The sequence below is a fragment of the Monodelphis domestica genome, chromosome 2, assembly GCF_027887165.1.
Source record: "Monodelphis domestica isolate mMonDom1 chromosome 2, mMonDom1.pri, whole genome shotgun sequence".
In the NCBI taxonomy this organism is placed as follows: Eukaryota; Metazoa; Chordata; class Mammalia; order Didelphimorphia; family Didelphidae; genus Monodelphis; species Monodelphis domestica.
Window position 1 is genome coordinate 399,907,309 of NC_077228.1, and position 23,683 is coordinate 399,930,991.

The window sequence follows — 23,683 nt, forward strand, 5'->3', positions numbered from 1 at the left end:
CAATACATTGGTTTTGTTTCTTTAAAAACATCAATTTAATATAATGAAAATTATTCATTTTACATCCTATAATGTTCTCTTTTTCTTGTTTAGTCATCAATTCTTCCCTTATCTATAGACCTGACATATAAGATTTTCCTTGCTCCCCTAATTGACTTATATCACCCTTTATGTCTAAATCATGTATCCATTTTGACCTCATGTACCCATTTTTTATTTAGATATATATGGTGTGAGATGTTGGTCCATCTTTAATTTCTGCTGCCAAATTGCTTTCTGATTTTCCCAGAAATTTTTGTTAAATAATGAGCTCTTCTTCCAAAAGCTAGGAACTTTAGACTTCTCAAACTAGATTATAATGGTCATTTACTACTGTGTATTGTGTACCCAATTTATTCCACTAATCCACCACTCAATTACTTAGCCACTACCAGATGATTTTGGTGATTATCAGTTTGCAATATAGTTTGAGATGTGGTACTGTGGTATTAACTTCCTTCACATTTTTTCTTTGATATCCTCGATATTCTTGACCTTTTGTTTTTCCAGATGAATTTTGTAATCTTTTTATAGCTCTATAAAATTTTTTGGTAGTTTTGACTATTATAGTACTGAAAAAGTAAATTAATTTATATAAAATTATCATTTTCATTATAATGACTCATCTTACCTGTGAGCAATTAATATTTCTCTAAGTTGTTCAGAATTGACTTAATTTCTGAGAAAAGTCTTTTGTAATTTTATTCACATGGTTCCTGGGTTTGTCTTGGCAAGTAGACTCTCAAATATTTTATTTTGTCTACAGCTATTTTCTTTTCTTTTCAGCATTACTTCAGTGCTTTCTTTCTTTGATTTGAGAAATTTTAATGAACTGATTTAGAATATTTTTCTATGGAATTCCATGGGAACTGGAACAACCTCCAGGAAGTGATGCAGAGCGAAAGGAGCAACATTGTACACAGAGACTGATTCACTGTGGTATAATCAAATGTAATGAACTTCTCCATTAGTGGCAATGCAGTGATCCTGAACAACTTGGAGGGATCTATGAGAAAGAACACTATCCACATTCAGAGGAAAAATTGTGGGAGTAGAAACACCAAAGAAAAACAACTGCTTGATTACATGGATCATGGGGGATATGATTGGGGATATAGACTCTAAATGAACCTCCTGGTGCAAACAGCAACAACATGGAGATAGGTTCTGGTCAAGGTCACAGGTGATACCCAGTGGAATTTTGTGTAGGCTACAGGAAGGGGAGGGGAATACAGAAGGGAAGGGGGGGAAGGAGGAATGGAGTATGATTTTTGTAACCAAAGAATAGTGTTTGAAATTGACCAAATAAAAAAAATTTTTTTAAATAAATAAAATGGCATGTGAAAGTGAAAAAACAAAACAAAAAAATAATATTTTTCCATGGTTACATGATTCATATTGTTTCCCTTCCCTCCTCCCATAGTCAATGAGCAGTCACACTGGGTTTTGCATGTGTCATTAATCAAGACCTATTTCATATTATTAATATATGCATTAGGGTAATCATTTAGAGTCTATATCCCCAAAGATATCCCCAATGACCCATGTGATTAAACAATTGTTTTTCTTCTGTGTATCTACTCCCACAGTTCTTCCTCTGAATGTGGTTAGCATTTTTTCTCATAAGTTCCTCAGAATTGTCCTTGATCATTGCATTGCTGCTAGCAGAAAAGTCCATTACATTTGATTGTGCCACAGTATATCCGTTTCTGTGTATAAGGTTCTCCTCTAAAGCTATTTTAAATGGAATTTCTCTTTCCATCTCTTGCTGCTGCACTTTGTTGGTAGTATAGAAATTATGATGATTTATATGAGTTTATTTTATGTCCTGAAACATTGCTGAAGTTGTTTCAAGTAGTTTTTCAGTTGATTCTCTAAGCACACCATCTAATATTTGCAAAGAATGTAAATTTTGTTTCCTTATTGTTCATTCTAATTTCTTCCATTTCTTTTTTCTTCTCATTGATTTCTACTACAAAACTATACTTTTTAATTTTTAAAAATCTTTTCCAGGAATTCTTTTTAGGCTTGTGGCCAATTTGCACTTTACTTTGAGGTTTTGCTTATAGCTGTTGTGACATCATTGTCTTCTGTGTTAATGTCTTAATCTTCACTTTCACTATAGTACTTTTTATGGTCAGGTTCTTTTTGTTGTTGTTTGATAAATTTTCCAGCCTACTTCTCTACTTTTAATTTTATGTTAAAGTTGGGCTCTGTTCCCAGGGTTGAAAGGGTACTCTCAAGCTTCAGAGTATTTGTGCTATTGTTTTCAGAGGTAGTTCTAGGGGTCTTTGTGTTTTGGGTGCTTCAAAATTGGTATAAGTATAGGGGTGGTCATCATTCTCCTGCCCTTTGCTCTTTTCTTTACCAGAGGAAGGGACCTTATTCCTCTGTAGCCTCAACTACAAGTGCTATTCCTGACTCTGAGATTTTGACCAGATCCCATGCTCTTTTGCAGCCACAACTACTAGTGCTCTATTTTGCATCAGAACGGAGACCAGGGCCCCTACTCCCTTGTGAGCTACCAAAAGCTATAAATGTGACCCAGCCCCTGCTCTCTTATAGCCATAAGCACTAATGCATCAGTGCTCATCTTTCCCCTGGACTTGCCACCTAGAACTGCATATGGATAATGCAACAATGTGTTGAACCCAGTGTCAACAAAGGATTCTTTGAAATCTCTTTCTGATTAGTTGTCTGACTCATCAGTTGGGTGAGAGTTCCAAAACTGATGCCACCAGTAATGCATCCACTTTCAGTACCTGCTGCTGTAGTTGATATGGTAGGCTTGTGCTCCATGTCCACCTGCCATCCCAGTTTTAAAAACCTTCCCTGCTCTTTGGTTGTCTTGGGCTTGAAATTGTTTCATACAACCTTTGATTAGTTCTTCCACTCCAGAATTCAATTTAAGTATCTATTTTAAAGTTATTTGGAGGGGAATTTGGGAAAGTCCAGGTAAGTAACTGTCTGTGCACCATCTACAGCTACACTGATGCTTTTAATAAATTTTACTTCCCTAATATTTTAGATGCCATGATGAAAACTAAATTACCTAGTCTCTTTAATTATTCCTAGAATCAGACAAAAGCAAGAATTATGAAGAAATTATATATAACTTGTATTTATGTATAACAGTAATTGAGATCCCATCTAACTAAAATAGAGGGGGAAAACCCTCTGTGATTCCTGTGGTTCTAACCTATGATTCTTCTTCCTTGCCCAGAGTGTTCTGATATCTTTCACTGTGATCTGTTGAAATTCCTTTTCTACTCACCTGCAAGTACTCTAAGTTCCTGCTAAGGATCTTAGTTTATTTCAACATCAGTGTTTACAATGGAATGAAATGGATTAGAATTAAAGTTCATCTGCCTTTGATGTATTCAAGAACTTCACCTTGGGATGTCTCTGAATAACTTTCTCCCAATGAAATAATATTTTCTTCCTAGCATTCCAAAGAAATACATTAACAATTTCCACATTTCATAGTGGTACAAAGTAAACCTTCTTATTAAATGACTTAAAAACAACACTGGGCCAGAGACAGGATTTTGATTCTGAAACACCAGTGATTCTTTAAGACACCATGTCATGACATCGCATCTATTATTTCTAACCTGCAGGAAAGTAATAGAAAGAACTCCATATTCATTTAGAAACATCAATATGAAGAGAAGGGAAAGCCATAATATGAATAAATGAATATTAATCTTTTGTATTATAATTTCAAATTATCTCTGCCAAGGAATTGAGGCTGGTGAACCAGAAACTCTTGACCCAACTTCTCTCTGGAATGTTTTCAATGATTACTAAAATTAGAAAATTACCTGAAATGCACAAATGGCCCATTTTGTAAGCTGCTTATAGAAACCTGCATGACTTAGTATGATTTAGTGCATGTCCCTGGGAAACAAATTACAGCTAGTTGAGTCAGAAGGCACAGTTTTATTTCCGTAAAGATGACAAGCATAAACAAAGCTGCAACCTTTAGTTAAGCAACAAGGTAGAAGCTTCTCAAGTCAAACATTTTACTAGAGTTGTATTTGCGTTTAGCAGCGATAGAAATAGCCAATAGAGTTGAAAACCTCTTGCAAAGAATGCTAGCAGCCAGGTTTCTATTGATCAGTGTAAATGGGTGCCTTATATACATGAATGGCTAACTGAGGAGATCATTCTTTGGTTTTCTCCAATGATATTGAACAAATTGACAGAAGATAATGTGTCTCTGAATTTTAAGTGAAAAGCTTCTGAAAATGTTGTCTCATTATTTTGCAAACTAGAGAAGTTCATCACCAGCTTTTATGAGGTTTTTCTTTCCCAACACTCACCTGACAAGTCATATTAGTCAAAATAATGTTCCAATCACTGTCATGCAAAAAGAAGTACATTTCACTTGAAATTCAATTTAGAGATGTTTAAGGATGAATATGCCTTCTCACGATCAAGAAGTTCTACAACTTTAAGCATATCATCATTCTTTTTTTTTAAAATTTTTCTAAGAAACTAAATATAGAGGGGTGGATAGGTGGTCAGTCGATATAGTGTCAGAACTGGTGTCAAGAAGTACTGGGTTCAAATCTGGCCTCTGACACTTCCTACCTGAGTGGGCAAGCCACGCAACCTCTTACTATTGCCTAGGCCTTACTGTTATTCTGCCTTAGAACCAATATTTATATCAATTCTAAAGACAAGGGTTAAAGAAAAAATAATCAAGTGACATATAAAATTGTAAATTGATTTCTATAGGACCTATTTTTAGAATAGTATTAGTCTTTTCAGGAACATTTAATTTAAAATAAGAAGGAATAATAATACCAACTGACTTCAAGTACTTTAAAGTTTATAGAGCATATTCTTCAAAATAACCCTACATGACATATAGTACGAGTAACTCCCCCCCCCACCCACCCGCCCCATTACAGGTGAGGAAATTGATAAAGAGAAGGTTAGGTGACTTGCTCATGGTCACATAGCTTGTAAATGTCTGAGGCTGACTCACAATTTAGGAGCTATAGTTTCTGAAATGGAAAACAATGAGGAATGTCATAACCCATATGTTTTAGAGTCAGTGAGGTGGTGAAGTGAATAGAGTACTGGAATAAGGAAGACATGATTTCAGATCTGGCCTGTGTGACCCTAAGCAAGTCATTTAATCTCTACCTGTCTCATCTTTCTCATTTGTAAAATTAGGATAAATAAGGATGAAAATAGCACCTTCCTTCTAGAATTGTGAGGGTAAAATGAGATAACATTTGTAAAGCATTTTATAAAACTTAAAGCACAGGAGGAAAGAGATGATGATGATGGTGGTGGTGAGAGATGAGATTTTTCCTTTACATAAAGCAGTGCCAAGAACATCCTTTTCTGAACTGTTGTTTTATTTAGTGAATTGCCTTCCAGCTGGTGATGACCCATACCAATCTTAACAATAACAAACTTGAAGCCAGAGACCCAAAGAGCATAAAAGGCTATGTGATCAGTTGGAAATGTCAGGGTCCCCAAAGCAGTAGTCGCCTTCCAGGAGCATGTAATGAGATGAATCTCTAAAATGTCTTCTTAATAAATTTGATTATCTACACACACACACATACACACACACACACACACACACACACACACACACACACACACACACACAATATAGGAGGAAGGATTAGAATCCAGCTCTCCTTATTTAAAGCCCAACACTAAACCTGGAAGTGATTTGGAAAATAAATCAAATCTAGGAGATAATAACAGAAGAATCATCCCAGAGGCAATCTCAATGGGCCAGGCAAGATTCCCTAAGGTTTTCTACTATTATTATCCTAGGAACAAATGGTACAATAGACAAAGCTTGAAAACAGGAAGATTCGTCTTCCTGAATTCAAATCTGGTCTCAGACACTTATTAGTTATGTGGCCCTGGGCAAGTCACTGAACTCATTTCCCTCAGTGCCTCATATGTAAAATGAGCTGGAGAAGGAAATAGCAAGCTACTCCAATATCTTTGCTAAGAAAATGCTAATTAGTCACTTGAAAACTTGGATAAGATTGAAAACAACTAAAAATTAGGGGACAGATACCAAAGAAATCAGGGTCAAATTGACAAGATTTTGTTTATGATTTAACAAAGGGATTAAGAATGAGGAAGGTGTAAAAGAAATAATAGTAATATATCAGCATTCACCTTTTAATTTACAAAATACTTTCCTTATAACAATCCCATGAGACAAGAATCACAAATATTACTTCATTATTACCTCCATTTTTTTTAGATTAAAAACAGACCCAGAGGAAAAAAAATTATTTGGATCACATAGTAAGAAACAGAGTCAAGATTCAAATCCAGATCTTTTGTCACCTAACCTAGAACATTTTCCATTAATCTACATGATCTCCTTCATATCTCACTTCCTCGGGGACTTACAACATGAATGAATAAGAGAATGATAATTCTTTATGAAACAGGGAATCTATAATGAGAAGCCAATTTGTGGGTAAAGGTGATGCATTTACTTTTGGATATGAGTTTAAGGCACAAGTAAACTTTTTAGGTGAAAATATCCAATAGCTCCCTGGGACTTTAGGTTTGGGGTTCAATAAAAAGATAGAATCTGAGAGCCAAATTTGAGAATCACCAGCATAGACAATAACATTTATATCATGGGAACAGATTGCCACTAAGAATTAGAAAGTCTGGATTGGGGAATCACAGAACCTCTAAACTTAAAACTAATGGAATTGAAAGGTGAGTACCCAATGGGAAAAAAATCATGGATCTGAGTTTACAAAGCAAATTTCTTGTGCTAACATTTTTTCCTTCTATATATTACTCTTGTAGTTCATATTAACCGAGCAATCAATAATCAATCAATTAACATTCATTAAGAGCCCCACTATGTTCCAGCAACTGTGCTAACCACTGATATTAGATACTAGGGGAATAATAGCATTGTCTGTACTATAGCATTAAAGATATACATAATTAACCTCGAACTGTTTAAAGAACATACATTAAAACAACTAAGTATATAATTTACTAGTCACTATAATACAGTTACATTAAGAGCTAAATATCAACAGGTACAAAAAAGATATTTCCTCATTAACTTTGTCCTGAATCACTTTATTTCTGAGTTTTCCTCAAAACTGAAGTAAAACTACTTTATGCTGAATTTTTCTTGGATTAATAGGTTTGGGCTTTTATTGTAATGCCCTAACCACGTATCAGATCTTCTATAGCCTTCCTTTTATAAAAACTTCATTTTGTTGTTGTTCAGTGGTCTGCAGTTTCCCTCTCCAGCTCATTTTACAGATGAGGAAACTGAGGCAAATGGCTTAAGTGATTTTCCCAGGGTCTCACAGGTATTAAATATCTGAGGACAGATTTGAACTTCTAGGCCAGACACTCTGTGCTAACTAGTTGCCCAAGCTTTCACCGACTCCAGTTAAAATAATAATCTTACTGTACCCTCAGGCTCTCTTCTCACTGTGATTTGAAATTCCTGAAATTTCTCTTTGTATGTCTTAGAATTAAAGCTCCTGCAGCTTTCTTTACTAACTGAGTGCTGAGTCATATTTATGACTACTTTCTGCTAATTGCAGGAAAATCTTTAAATTACCGTCTTTGTTCTGCAATTATTTCAGGAGACCTTCAAGATGGTGGAGTGAACTGGAACAGATCTAACTTTCATATAATTAGCTATTCTAGCAAGAATGGAAAAAGAAAATGAGACCAAACAATGAACAAGAAATCCAAGCAGAGACTACAGTAAGTAGATTTTTTTTAGCCCAGATCCAGATGGTGGGACAGATAGTAAGAAGCCTATGGGCATGAGGAAAGGAGTATAGCCAGAAAAGCTCAGTTTTAGAGTACAAAACAGGTGACATGGGCATTGTACCCCCAGAAGCTCAGGCAAACTATTATCAGGGAAATTCCTTTGCTCCCTTACATCCTTGTGACTCTGACCCTAAAAACATCCAATGACCTCGATAGGACCCTGGGAGGATTGTCCTCCTTTGATTCTCCTATAGATTTAAGATGGAGAGAGAGATTCATCTCTAGGCTACACCTAGTTCTATCAGGCTACATTTCAGACATCTGTTTGTTCCCTAATACTAAAGAATCTTTATGTCTCCAGGCAGACCCCAGTCAGATGATCACCCCACCTCACCAAATGCCTGAGTGACTAACACTCTCTATTGTAAAAAGTATAAAATCCCCAGAACTGATGTCATCAGGGGAACAGCTTTTCCATCCATGCTGTCCTCCCAAAGAACTGCTCCCCATCTTGCTGTTCTACCTTGCTATTCTCTTGGCCATTCTTAACATTCTTTCCTAAATTAATACATTTCTCTTTTTGTTTTTAAGCTAAGTTTTGGAGTCTTGTATTCTTGGAAAAGGTATCCTTCCCGAACCCCAGGGGTGTACCTCTTTAGCCACACAACATCTTGGTGCCCAACGTGGGGCTCTCCTGAAAGCTACTGCTGTACCCTGGATTGTCCATGAGGACACAGCTTCTCAGGTAGGAAGGAGCCTTTTCTTTGACTCCTGAAACCCCCATCTTTTGGGTGATATCTTTGTGGGAACTCTTTTGTGCTCTCTCTCCCATTGGCCCCAGAGATCAGTCTGGCTGCTGGATTTGGGGTCTATTGGCTTCCCCTTCTGATACTGGAAGATGTTCTGGTGTGTAGGAAGTCTCACCTCAGAGTTCAACTGAGTGCTCTTGGTCAGGCAACCTCTGTGGATGCACAGTTGTTGACCCTCCAGTGTGGAATTGGCCATTCTGCATCTACATGGGACAGAGAGAGAGCATACCCCAAGATTCCCCTTTGGGGTATATACTTAAAAATTGGGAAAAAATTGGCTTAAAACAGCTGGAAGAAAAAGCAACTAATTTCTTTTTGTAATGTTGAATGACAATGTTACACCTTGGTAAGCAAGAGGCATGGCCTATCCATGGCACCCTAAAATTGTAATACCATCCTCTACTTACAATTGAAATTTTTTTTATCATGCCTAGACAGCTTCTATCCTCCCTTGGGTAGTGGCTGTGCTGGACTTTCTCCCTTTTTGGTCTGGGAAGTCACAGGTGTGAAGTGGCTACCAAACCTGAGGTCCAGCCAGATAGGGACTAGCCAATCTAATTAAGATGAAGAGAGAAGCATGCTTGCAGATCCCTCCTGTTGGGAAGAGATCAAATATAAGCAACCTGAGCAAAAATTCAGTTAGATTTTTTGTTTGTTTGTTTGTTTGTTTTATCTCATATTAAATAGCTGAGCACCATCAAGGGAAAAAATGAGGAAATTGACTTTTTGATACCCTAAATTCTAACACCAGGTGGTAATTAACCTGCTTCTGGGTAAACATGGATAGATCAGAAGTCCTGATGAATCTCCTTTCCCTATCTGCTAGCCAGAAGGAAGTAATGCTTAAATCTCTCTATTAGAGTTAATTATTGGTATTTTATTTCAAAACTGTGATCATGTGTATATTTGGGTTTAGAAAATAACACCCTAAAGGTTTAATTACTCAAATTTACAAAGAGATAAATCAATTGTACAAAAAATCAAGCCATTCTCCAATTGATAAATGGGCAAGGGACATGAATAGGCAGTTTTCAGATAAAGAAATCAAAACTATTAATAAGCACATGAAAAAGTGTTCTAAATCTCTTATAATAAGAGAGATGCAAATCAAAACAACTCTGAGGTATCATCTCACACCTAGCAGATTGGATAACATGACAGCAGAGGAAAGTAGTGAATGCTGGAGGAGATGTGGCAAAGTAGGGACATTAATTCATTGTTCGTGGAGTTGTGAATTGATCCAACCATTCTGGAGGGCAATTTGGAACTATGCCCAAAGGGAAATAAAAGACTGTCTGCCCTTTGATCCAGCCATATCACTGCTGGGTTTGTACCCCAAAGAGATAATAAGGAAAAAGATTTGTACAAGAATATTCATAGCTGCGCTCTTTGTGGTAGCCAAAAATTTGAAAATGAGGGGATGCCCATCAATTGGGGAATGGCTGAACAAATTGTGGTAATATGTTGGTGATGGAATACTATTGTGCTAAAAGGAATAATAAAGTGGAGGAATTCCATGGAGACTGGAACAACCTCCAGGAAGTGATGCAGAGCGAGAGGAGTAGAACCAGGAAAACATTGTACACAGAGACTGATACACTGTGGTACAATCGAACATAATGGACTTAGTGGCAATGCAATGTCCCTGAACAATCTGCAGGGATCTAGGAGAGAAACACTGTCCACAAGCAGAGGACAAACTGTGGGAGTAAAAATACCAAGGAAAAGCAACTGCTTGACTACAGGGGTTGAGGGGACATGTCTGAGGAGAGACTCTAAATGAACACTCTAATGCAAATACCAACAACATGGAAATGGGTTCGAATCAAGAACACATGTGATACCCAGTGGAATCGCGCGTCAGCTATGGGGGAGGGGGGAGAGGAAAAGAAAATGACCTTTGTCTCCAGTGAATAATGTTTGGAAATGCTCAAATAAAAAAAAAAGAAAAAAGAAAATAACATCCTAATTTTAATTTTGTCAGACAGTGAAATTTCAGTCTGTACAGAAAAGCCAACGATAAGTTTTGTAAAACAGGTTTTGTGCAGTATAGCCTCAAGAAGACTGCAATCCATCTTTATCTACCTTCCCATCATAAGAAGTTTAAAGGGAAAAATGGGTTTAAGTGTTTAAAATTACCAAAAATGGGTTTTGTATAAAATTATCAAATGGTTTTCATCTCAATGGTTTTCACCCAATGTATTAAAGTTGGACTAACTTTATTATTACATTTAACCTTTTGGTCTCGAAAATAAATAATTATCCTGCTTGTCAAAAGGCTTGCTTTAAGGTTTACAGTTCTTAAAAGGTTGCAAAGCTCTAAATTTAAAATAGATCTTGTAATACTAAATGCTTTATGAAATCAGAATTCTTTTGGGTTACTGATTAGCAATTGAAGTGATACCAATGGAATGTTTGTTTGACTTATGATGGTAAAAGCAAGTCTGAGAAGGTGAAGGAATGTTGGCTTTGGATTCAGAAGAAAGAGGGACTTTGCTCCATAAAGTACATAAAGCTCAATTATGCGGGTTTGTAAAGGAATGGAAGTTGTTTTCCCCTTTTTAAGCAGAGGGTTTTGAAGGAAGAGAGAGAGAGAGAGAGAGAGAGAGAGAGAGAGAGAGAGAGGGAGGGAGAGAGAGGGAGGGAGGGAGGGAGGGAGGGAGGGAGAGAGGGTGAAAGAGAACAGATAGATATTCTGTTCTCATAATTGGATCTTTAACTTAGGGATAATTTCTAGAATTGATGCATGTGGAAAATCACAAATAATTCTGGAATTTCTCTGAAAATTCCCTAGAGAGATTCCTGACTGATCTTGTCTTAGTTCCTTCACGTGGCCTAAGGCCAGGATTTGATCTAACCCTGATTTGTATTTACTGTAGAGCTGATGAATTCAACATTCCTGTTCAGGTTTTGTGACTAAATTGTGATAAATTAATTATTGCCAAAATATGTAAGAATAATTGCTATAATGTAGACTCATACGTTTTAAGGAATCCTTAGAGAGGGCAAATGGTCAGAAAAGCTTATTTGAGGGTATGAAAATTTGTTTCTGGACTACTGATAAGCAGAATTTCTCTGAGCTATAATGGGCGAGACTTGTCCTTTAGGGAAAAAGAAGGCTTCTGGGATCTAATGGTGACAAAGTACACAAAGGACAGAGAATGTCCTGGGATGGTTACAGAGGCATATTATGGGCTCACCTGTGATTGGACCTCTTCTGACCATCTAGGCTGTTAATCCTTGAGTGATACAATGATGGCATGAGCTAGTGATAGCTTTGGCCTGTACATGAAGTCCTCACTATATGTCCCTTGGGACATGAGGAAATATTTTCCCTTTTGGGCCTTTTCCTTTGTGACAAATTCCCATAATCAGCACATAATGCAAATTGTAAAATTAAAGTTTCCATTTCCCCAAACAAATATTGGGTTAATATTTGAAAATTCTCAAATTGTTAGGGAACATACTTTGAGAAGTAGGTGAAGTTTATTAATTGATAGCTTGTATTTGTAGCCTTAATTTACCACAGTTGAAGTTTGGATCTTGAGTTTGGAAATATAGCTCAAAGCTTTCTTTAATTTTCTCCAGAATCTGGGATAAAGAAATTCATCTGTAAAATATTGTTACTCAAGTGTTTATAGATGTTATAGTTAATGTGTACTTTGCAATAGGATATTCTTTAACAGAAACATCACATACCAACTCTGCAAACAACTCAGGAATCCAATTTCCTAAAGGGATCTATTCCTGTCAGAAGATGATTTCTGAAGAAGTCTGTTGGCTAAGATAACCCAAACGCAAATGTTACTGCCAATTGCTATTGTATTAATTTTCTCTGTTTCTATCTGGTGTTCTAGTGTTTGCCCTAGTCCTGGTTTCTACACTTCTATCTTAGGGGCTGACTCTCCCCCTTGTGACCTGTCTGCCAATCAGGAGAAGCAGTCACTAGGCATCCTTCAGATCTCCAAGCAGGTCGTCACCTACCTAGGACCCAGGCATTCACTGAGGACATGTCCCTAAGACCCTGTGCCCACAGCCTTTTCCTCCCTGTTATCTTAATCCCTTTTACTTTAGCTCTTAACTACCTGACCAAAACTACTTCTTTCCTTAAATTTTGGGTCTTCTCCTATGTTTTAAATCACGCATACCCAGACAGCTAGACATATCATTCTCTGATTCAACTTGGGAAAGAAGTAGCCAAAGTAGGTCCCTCTGACTGTTGGGTTTGTATGAAGCACCCCCAAAGTGGAGAGAACCCCAGGCCTCTAACCCTAGGTCTCAGTGCCTCTGAAGTATACCTAAGACCTGAGGCTTTAAGGAGATTCGCAACCACTCCAGGGTTGGCTACTCCCCTGTGGGGAGTTAATGTGTACTTTGCCATCTCTCTAGTTGTTTCTAGGGTAAAAGCACTCATGGGACTCACACAGATGCCACTGTAACCCCAGAAACCATCCCAGTCTGAAGCCCTGGACCATTGCCTACAGTCAATACCTCTCTCTCCTGACGATAGGCAGGGACAACTCTACACCCATTCTCAGCTCTGAAGAAGCTACAGAATACTGACACCATTGCCCCTTTCCCCTTACATATTTGAAGAGGGGGGAGATGACTCGGGCATTGTACTCCCAGAAGGTCAGGCAAACTATTATCAGGGAAATTGCTTTGCTCCCTTACATCCTCGTGACTCTGAACCTAAAAACATCCAATGACCCCTCTAGGGTCCTGAGCTAATTGTTCTCCTTTGATTGTCCTCTAGATTTAAGATGGACAGAGAGATACACCTCCAGGCTATACCTCGATCCTATCAGGCTACATCTCAGATATGTTTGTTTCCTAAACCTAAGGAATCTTTATGTCACCAGGTAGACCCCAGTCAGATGATCACCCCACCTCACCAAATGCCTGAGTGACTAACACCCTCTGTTGTAAAAAGTATAAAATCCCCAGAACTGATGTCATCAGGGGAACAGCTTTTCCATCCATGCTGTCCTCCCAGGGTTGACAGCTTTTCCATCCATGCTGTCCTCCCAGGGTGATAGCCTTTCCATCCATGCTGTCCTCCCAAGGAACTGCTCCCAATCTTGCTGTTCTACCTTGCTATCCTCCTGGCCATTCTCAAAATTCCTTCCTGAATTAATAAATTTCTCTTTTTGTTTTTAAGCTAAGTTTTGGAGTCTTGCATTCTTGCAAAAGGTATCCTTCCCAAACCCCAGGTGTGTACCTCTTCAACCCCCCCACAACAGTTCTTAGCTGAAAACTACTGAAATCCATATTTATTGCCAATGGCATCTTTTCATACATTTGTATCATGAGTTTTCTTTTATGTGTAAGTTACATTGTATTAAATAAGGAAATAAAAATAGAAATATATTTTAACTAAATTGAAATGTTTTCTTAAAGCATTTGTAAATAAATAGAGACACACAAAGGAGGTAGCACTAGTAACTTTCTTCCCATTGTTACAGTAATGAGAGAGGAGCCAGTTGTTTTTAGTTACACAACAGCATGTTTTTAAAATTGTCACTCTTCACTTTGGGGTCTATTGAAGTAATAAAAATAATTAAACCAACCCTAGGAAGGTATGAAATGTAAAGCAGTTGTCACATTTCTTCTGGCCTTTGCAAATCAAATGTTCCCTGGCTGGGTCATTTTGCTTCTGGTTGATAGTCACCTTCTAACTTAAGAAGATTCTCTGCACTTTCTCTCCTCATAAGGTCCAACGTTAGTTCTGCCATTTGGCTTATTGTAAGTGTCAGAAATGACAACCTCTCCTGCATCATACCTAGAAGAAAATTACAATGTCTGGTAAAGGTACAACTAGAATATAAAACACTGCATAAAGACTTGCTACAGCTCTGTGATCATGCCCTGCTACCACTCTGGACAGCCAAGATGATGGATAATAAAAGAACAGTGAAGAAATGGTTGGGCTAGAGAGTTTTTGTTTAAATAATTTATAACCTATGAGTCACATTTTTTCCCTGTGTGACTCTTTAGAGCATTTAGAGAGAAGCCCATTGATCTCTAAAATAGAAAATTCTTTATCACCGTCTATCTCCTTTCCCTTCCCTGTTTTAATGTACTGTACTTACTTTTTTCCTGCTTATGTTTTCTTTTTTCTGAATTAAAAAATGGAGATTTGGAAAAATTATCTTTTTACTTAGGTTCATTTTCTATTTTAATAATTATTTTGAAATTTTATTTGGGACTGCAAAGCAGAAATAGTCTCATTCTCTCAAATATTAAAAGCCTTGAACTTCTCTTCTTATCCCCCTCTCCCCCCCTTTTTTAAATGTGAGAAATAAAACCACAGATAAGAAGTTAAAAGAAAGGCTATGCACATGCATCCATGACTATATGGACTGAAGATATCTTGTTTTTTTCAATCTAATTAATCCCTCTGTTGTCAGGAAGCAATGCCTATAGTATTCCTAACTGATTTTAGAATTACAGAAATTACAAATTCTTTCAGGTCCTCCAACTGGGAAACTGAAAATTCTGCTCTCTTATATGATGTCTATATGACATGTCATACAATCTCTCATATTTCCATATTCTATCTGGCCATTTTGGAAACCATTAGGGAAAAAGGAAGGATTATACTCATATGGTTTTGTAAATCTCTTTCTCAGACACCAATTTCTCTTCCCATGGAGAGACTTGTGAAATATTTTTGGCTTTTGGGATCATGGGTTCACTTAAGAAAATGTGAGAAATATATCCCAAAGTCTCAAAGCCCTCTTAAAGATTAGAGCATATGACTCAGAACTGCCACTCAGCCTCTGAGGATCCATCTTCTTGAATGTATAAAGGGATAAGTGGAAAAGGTTCCAGTCCATTCAGTTGTTTGTGGGCAAAACTGTACTTAATCAGTGTACAGAGATAGCAACCAAACCCACTGTTTTCTTTAAGTCTCAAGGGAATATCAATATACAAAATCCCTTTGACAATATCAACTAATATCTCCTTACCCTTCTAGTCAGGAAGTTTTCCCTAATGTCTTGCCATTTTGGTTCATAATATACTATTCTGTGGGAAAAAAAAGTAATAATGGCTCAACATTTCCCAATTCTTTTCTTAAGAATGGCATTTTCATTGATAAACAGTCAAAAGATATGAACAGACAGTTTTTGGATGCAGAAATCAAAACCATCTGTAGTTATGTGAAAAAGTCCTCTGAATCACTATTGATGAGAGAAATGCAAATCAAAACAACTCTTAAGACAGTATCTCACACTTATCAGATTGGCTAAAATCATAAAAGGACATAATGATAAATGGTGGATGGGATATGAAAAAGTGGGATCCTAATACATCGTTGGTGGAACTGTGCAATGATCGAACCATTTTGGGGATCAATCTGGAATTATACCCACAGGGTTATAAAACTATATGTACCCTTAGACCCAGAAATATCTCTGTTAGATCTATTTCTCAGTGCAATGGGGGGGGGGGGGAAGAATCTAAATGTTCAAAAAAATTTATAGCAGCTCTCTTTGTGATAGCAAAGAACTAGAAATTTAGGGGATGCCCACAAATTGGGGAATGTCTAAACAAATTGTAGCATATGATTGCGATAGAATACTATTGCATCATAGGAAGTTATGAGCAGGTTAATTTTTTAAATGGAAATTATGAAGAGGGAAATGAACAGAATCAAGAGAACATTAATTTTAGCTACAGAATTCATGTTTGACTTGTGAAGGTTCACCTACAGAGAAAGAACTGATAAATAGAAATTCAAAAGACATAGTTTACATATACATATGCATATATATGTATATATATATATGTATGTATTTCAAGTGATGACTTCTCTAGCACATGGAAGGGAAAGAAAGAGATATTTGTGAATTTTAATATAACCAAAAAATGAATAAATTTAAAAAATTCTCCAAAAATGCCATTACCCCTTCTAGTAGCAAATAACTGGAAACAAAGTTATTGTATTTTGGAATGTCTCGATAAATTGTGATACATTAATAGAACATTATTTTGCTATGAGAAACAATAAATATAAAGAACAGAGAGAAGCATGGAAAGACATGTAACTAGATACAAAATAAAAAAAGTGGAACCAGGAAATTAATACAGTGATTATAATTGTATCAATCAGGAAAAATAAAAAATAGAAAATGAATACTATACAATTATCATGACTGTGATTGAGCTAGAAGAAAAGGTGAGAAAAAATACCTTCTTCCCTTCTGGGACTGGGACATTTGAATGCAGAACATGCAAAGTACTATATTACCATTCATTTGATGTAGTAATTTGTTGAACTACATTTTTTTCATGGCTTTATATTTTTTCCTTTCGGATATAAAATTTATCCATTTTTTAAAAAGATGGCATTATCTCCTTTCTATCATCTCACACCGGTGTGAAATAGCTCCCTTCCCATAATAGGCAGAAAAGTCACTATGTATATGTCACATTCTATTGGATGTCAGAAACCCTAGATTTGAATGCTGACTCTATTACTAAATGTAAAAGGCTTTGGAAAGTCATTAAATTGAGTTTTTAGATAATTAAAGGGTATTGCTGAGTGTGGCAGTGCATACTTGTCTTTCTGCTACTGAGGATGGTGAAACTAGTGGATTACTTGAGTTTGAGAATCTGTACCTGAAAGCACTAAACTGATTAAGTGACTAAATCTGATCCCAATAGAGTAAATCCTAGGGAGTGAGGGTCACCAGACTGCTTTAGAAGAGGCAAATTGACCAAGAGCAGAAACAGAGCATCCAAGCTCCAATGCTGATCAGTAATTAAATCGAGCCTGAATGTAGCTGCTTCACTTCAATCTGGATAAGATAGGAAAACCTAGTCTGAAACAAACAAACAAAAATTTTAAACAATTTCTGAAGTTTACTCTTTAAGTACTAAATCTTTTATTTTTGGATAAAAACATTTCTCATATCAATTACATATTTCTCTGACGTATTAAATTGAGCATTCTCAATAGTATAACCTCTCTTTTTTAATAACTCAAGGGAAGTTATTATGGAAATGAAGCAAGCAAGCAACAAGCATTAATTAAGCACCTTTTATATGACAAGTACTGTGCCAGGAAGTAAGGGTACAAAGACAGAGATAAAATAGGTCTTGTCCTCAAGGGGGAAAAAATGTGAGCATATAAAGATATACTATATCTTTTATATGTGTGTGTGTGTGTGTGTGTGTGTGTGTGTGTGTGTGTGTATAGTTATTATAAGGCCATTTGGGAAGTAGAGGAGGTACAAAAATTGTGGAGGGATGATGTTGGAGATTAGGAAAGGCCTCTCATATCAGAGTATTATCATTGTTTAGTCATGTTTTACTCTGTGATCCCATTTGGGATTTTCTTGCCAAAGATACTAGGAGTGGATTGCCATTTCTTCCTCCAGCTCATTTCACATATGAGGACTCTGAGGAAAATAGGGGTAAATGGCTTGCCCAGCTAGTAAGAATCTAAGGTGAGATTTGAACTCAACTTTTCCTGACCAGGTATTTTATCTACTACTGTACCACTTAGCTGCCCTGCAGGAGATATATTGGACTTCCAGTCAGCAAATCTGAGATTGACACTTTGATACTAAACACTTTATTATTGACAACCATGGTCAAGTCACAACATCTCCAAGTGAGCCTGTGTTTCTTCATCTATAAAAATAAAGAATGTAAAATGCCTACTTCTTGGGTGGTAAGATGGGAATAATTTCCTTTGTGTCTTTCATTCCCAGTATGTAGTCCAGTGACTGGCACATAGTACGTGAGTAATAAATGCTTGTGGAATGAATGCTCGAGGATAATGATAAAACCTAACTCTATGAAGTTGTTACTGGAAAAGTACATTCTCTAAATTTGAAAGTACATCATGTCCCAAAAATCTTAGTGCATGTTTGAGTTACTAAATCTTAACCCTGCACTAAGACTTTTGGGATATTTCATACAATGTAAAATTAAGTTATTATGGGAAGATGGGGGGGGGGGAGTTAGGGGTAAGGAGAAGTAGTGATAGGGTGTTTGGTCCCAGGTTCTACCTCTGACACACTCTGAGTGTGTAACCCCAAGCATGTCATTGAACTTCTTAGGGTTCTAAGCAATCTTTTAAGAGTATGAGTTGCAGAGAAGGTGTCTATCCCAATTGGTAGAGGGAGTTTTCCCACACCAGAGCACTCACATTGATGAATTCACTAATCTAGTAGTTATACTGTATCCTGTGGGAATAAAAAAAAGACATAAAACATATAGTCCTCAATTCCTTCATCAGCCTCTCCAGCCCTGACCCCATTCTCCCTTTGGTGAGTTCCTCCTCCCCAAACTTCCATATAAGTCATGCTCTCTTTTCTCTCTAGATTTTGCCACCTGATGTCCTGAGCACCTCCTTATACTGCTTTTCATCTCCTTCTTACTTTTGATTTTCTTCACTTGAATATAAATACCTTGGGGGTAGAGACTTTTTTTTAAATTGTATTTCTATCCTCAGGGCTTAGCAGTGCCTGGAACATAATCAGTCTTTAATCAATGCTTGTTGACTTTAAATGACCTCTAGGGTCCAATTCAGCTCTTAATTCAAAGATGCTGGTATTTCTTTAAGGAGTTTATTTATTGAGATCAGTTCACTACTTGTGAACTATGAGCTGTTTTCAATTAGTTGAGTCAACTTTTTGTGACCCCATTTGGGATTTTCTTTTTTTTTTTTTAAACCCTTACCTTTTGTCTTAGAATCAATACTGTGTAGTGGTTCTAAGGCAGAAGCTAGGTAAGGGCTAGGCAATAGGGGTTAAGTGACTTGCCCAGGGTCACACAACTAGGAAGTGTCTGAGGCCAGATTTGAATCCATGGGGTTTTCTTGACAAAGACCTTAGAGGGGATTGCTATTTCCTTTTCTAGATCATTTTACAGATGAGAACACTGAGGCAAATGGGATTAAGTGATTTGATCAGGGTCACACAGATGGTAAGTATCTGAGGCCAGATCTGAACTCAGAGAGATGTCTTCCTTTTTTAAAAAAATTTAATTAATTAATTTAGAATTGACTCCAGGACTGGTACTTTCTCCACTTTATCACCTAGATATCCTTTATACTGTGAGACATTGAACCAAAAATCATGAATCTTCATCTACCCCCTTGAAAACAAAGACTTTGGTGCCACTTGGTCACATAAGAGCATATTTTTCTGCATTCACTGAGAAGACAAACTGAAAACTTGCCTCGATTTGCAGCGAAGAAGAGACCCTAAAGCTTGGGGCAGATATCAAACCTTCTTCAAATCCCAGACCTGCTACAGATTCAGACACAGGGATGACTCATTCAGCAGCTCGTTAACAAAACCACTGCCAGAGATGACAGGGCATTCGTGATTAAAAGCCTGTAAATGCCAGTCTGGTGGGTACAGTGTTATGCTCCAAAGGTCTGGACAATGCCTAGGAGACTATGGATTTCTGTCTTTGGCACTTATCAGACACTTCTGCTGTCACAAACAATCAGAAGTGATTCCTTAACAGAAGCAGCAGCTGTAGAGCTGCTCTTTCAGCCTCTCCCGGAAAACTATCCCCTTCCTTTTTCAGTCTTTCCTCCAACTTGGGTTTCAGAACTGTTTCTCCTCCACCCCCTCCCATTGCCCCCTTCCCCCCCCCCCCCCCTGAGCACAGAAGAACTGTCTCCCTGACTCTATGCCTTAATCTTTCCCTTGTGGGTTCTTGTCTAATCAATATTTGGAAACTCAGGTGACAAACTAGACTCTGGGGCTTGAAGCGGCCAGGCAATGTTTCTCATATGCCAGTTTTCAGGCCCCGATTGAAATCTCTGAAGAGACTGAAATATCCTTTCCTCCAATACCATGTTTGTTTTTCCTATCTGATTATAGGCTGTTTCATCAGAGTGCAGGAGTTACATTTCTCTGGTGTAGCACTTAGAAGTCAAAGTCATATATATCTTTGACAATCCAAGCCCCTATTGTGACTATGTGCTTGTCAAGCAAGTGGTAAGGAATTCTGACATAGCCTCACCTACTAGCAACCTGCAATAGGCCTAAAATTAGGTCTAGAAGGCAACTTGAACCATTCTGTCTTCTCCCTGACTCAAGTCTCTGTTGATGGCAGCCTATCATCCAATCGACTATCAAAGTAGTCTTCTTAAGCCACAAATCTAACCATGTTATATTCCTAATCAATAAACTCCAGTGGTAAGCATAATAATGGATGGGGCAGGCACTGAGACGGGGTCAAGAGGATCTGAATTCAAATCAGGCTTTAAGGAATTACTAGCTGTGTTACTCTGGGCAAGTCACTGTGACATGGGCACTGTACCCCCAGAAACCAAGGCAAACTATTATCAGGGAAACTCCCTTGCTCCCTTGCATCCTCATGACTCTGAACCTAGAAACACCCAATGACCCCCCCTAGGGTCCTGAAATGTTTATCCTCTTTGATAGTCCTCTAGAATTAAGATGGACAAAGAGATGAATCTTTATGCCTCCAGGCAGACCCCAGTCAGATGTCCACCTCACCCCACCAAATGCTGGAGTGACTAGCACTCTAGGTCACATCCATACTATGACATAGCATCTGTTGTAAAGAGTATAAAATCCCCAGAACTGATGTCTTCTGGGGGACAGCCTTTCCATCCATGCTGTCCTCCCAAGGAACTGTTCCCTTGCTGTTCCACCTTGCTATCCTCCTGGCCATTCTCAACATTACTTTCCAAATTAATAAATGTCTTTTTTTGTTTTAAGCTAAGTTTTGAAGTCTTGCATTCTTGCAAAAGGTATCCTTCCCGAACCCCAGGGGTACACATCTGAACCCCATAACAACTGAACTGCTTATTTGCCACAATTTCCTCATCTGTCAAATGGGGATAATAACGGAATACCTTCTGTCTCACAGGATCTTCTTGAAGATCCAACGAATTGACATTTGTAAAATGCTTTGCACAGTTGCCTGGCATGCAATAGGCACTATATAAATGCTTATTTATTTCCCTTAGTATACATAATAAATAGAACATAAAAAAATTCCAAGATCAAATATAAAATCCTGTGGTTTTTAAAGGTCTCATAACTTGTCCGCTTCTACCTTTCCAGGCTTCTTACTTCTCACCCCTCTATGTGTACTCTGACATCCAGTGACACTGGCTTTCTTTTTGTCTACCTGTAGGAGCTAAATCATCTCTCACTTCCACAAACTCTCACTGTCTGTCCCTCATCCCTGATATTCTCTTGGTCTTTATCTCTACTAATGAAAGTTATGCTGATTCAGTGATCCCATTGTTTCCATTCCTCTTTCTCAATCAGTGTTAGGGGAGGCTCTGTTGAGGGAGGTATCCTTCAAGTTGGTAGCTTTTATATTCCCTACTGTCCATCACAGCAATTGGGGAGGAGCTGAGATGAAATGGACCCTCCTTTTTTGCTGATGTGCACCTATCCAAATTGTCTTTATCTCATTACAAAAATTATCAATAACAGTTTGCTCCATTTTGAATCTCTTGCTGATCTAGTGGTCAGCCATTCAAAACGTTGCTACCTTTTCCCTGAGTTTGGTCATGTTACTCTGGGTGAAAAGTTGAAGACAGAATTTTCCTTTTAACACTACTTCCTAGATTTCTTGACTTTGTTCTAGTCTTGGTTAAAATCCCATCTTCTGTAAGAAGCATTTCCCAGGCCCCCTTAAAGCTAATGCCTTACCTCTGTGATTATCTCCAGTTTATCCTGTATATATTCTCTTTATAACTAGTTCTTTGCATACTGTCTCAACCATTAAGCTGTCTTTTCCATTAGAACACTTTGAGAGTAGAAAGGTGATTGGGGGTGGAGGTGGGGGGCAGTAAAGGGACTTCTTGTATTGCCAGCTCTTAATCACAGTACCAGGCACATAGTAGACCCTGAATAAATGCTTCTTGACTTGTCTCTTATTTGGCCCTTTAAAACAGTGTTAGTGAATTACAAACATCCAGATCCTGAGTGTACTCACTGTTCATTACAACATCAGCTTGGAAGGGATTTTGCTGGGTCAACTGGTATTCTCAAACTCATATTATGTGTCTTTTAAATTTATAGCACTCATCTATTTGTACCACTACCATCAAAATCATTGTTTCTATTCACAAAGCCTTGTTCGTTTGATTACATATTCATCTGAACAAAGCAGAACTAAAAGCAGCCCAGTGAGCTTCAGGGCTGGGGTTGGAGATTCCATGATCCAGCCCAGACTCTAATTTTCAGACATCATCATGCTTAAAACCCTTCTCTTCCTGTCCCCAAATAGACAAGTACCTATCTTGTTCTGCAAAACTTTCGCAGAAGCAGATTTCATGAGCTTTTAGATGGACAAACTACTTTTATTATTAGAAACATACTTTTCTTTACTAATGCAGTCTGGTTATACTTCATCCCTTCTCTCCAGAGAGAATAACTGAATTATTCATTAAACACAGTCCCTGACACCAAAGGAATTCTACCAGCTCCTGTGTTCATTCTTCCTTCATTGTACTATTTTAATGGTACCCAGGGTTTCCTTCCCTAGATTTAAGTCCTTGTAAAACCCTAAGAATTCTAACCTTGAACTGGCCACTCAGAATCATAGGACTATAAATCAAAAGATGACAGAGTGAAAACAAGAAGGGACTAGAGCCTAGTCCAATTTCTCATTTTACAGATAATGTAATGGAGGCATAGAGAAGTTATATGACTCTAACATTAACATAGTTAGCAAGAAACAGACTTGGATTCTCTGAAATCAAACTCAAAGTGTTCTGTCTACTGAATCAAAAATTCTAGTACAGTCTGATTCCTTGGTACTCTTGTATATCCTCCTTCATTCTTAAGAATCCAAGACAACATTGAGAGTCTAGGGGAATGGTGAGATTTCATATCTGTCAGTCCAATCATTGGGGGTTTAACCCAAGAGACAATGAGACCAGAATAAGGTAATATAGAAAAGATTTAATGGCGGAAAGAAATGGCAAAGAGGCATCTGATGTCAATAGGGGTGACTCTAGAGTCCACCCCAGGTGGGAGAATCATGAAATATTATAGCAGCTGGGGGACTTCCGGGGTAATAAAACTTAATTTGCCTCTATTGGTTGTCTCTGGGGA

General features: G+C 37.6%; 1 protein-coding gene across 5 annotated transcripts in view; it reads right to left on the bottom strand.

The window, feature by feature from the left end:
- The window catches only part of THEMIS (thymocyte selection associated), a 253,679-nt gene that overhangs the window by 114,275 nt on the left and 115,721 nt on the right, over positions 1 to 23,683 (bottom strand). For 2 of the 5 annotated variants that reach the window (XM_056818747.1, XM_007484530.3), the window contains exon 5: positions 14,040 to 14,388. The exons of the other annotated variants lie outside the window; for them this stretch is intronic. In XM_056818747.1, the coding sequence (XP_056674725.1) occupies positions 14,286 to 14,388 (103 nt within the window). In that variant the 3' untranslated portion in view covers positions 14,040 to 14,285. Of the gene's footprint in view, positions 1 to 14,039; positions 14,389 to 23,683 lie in introns of those variants that run through there. 5 annotated transcript variants of the gene reach the window in all.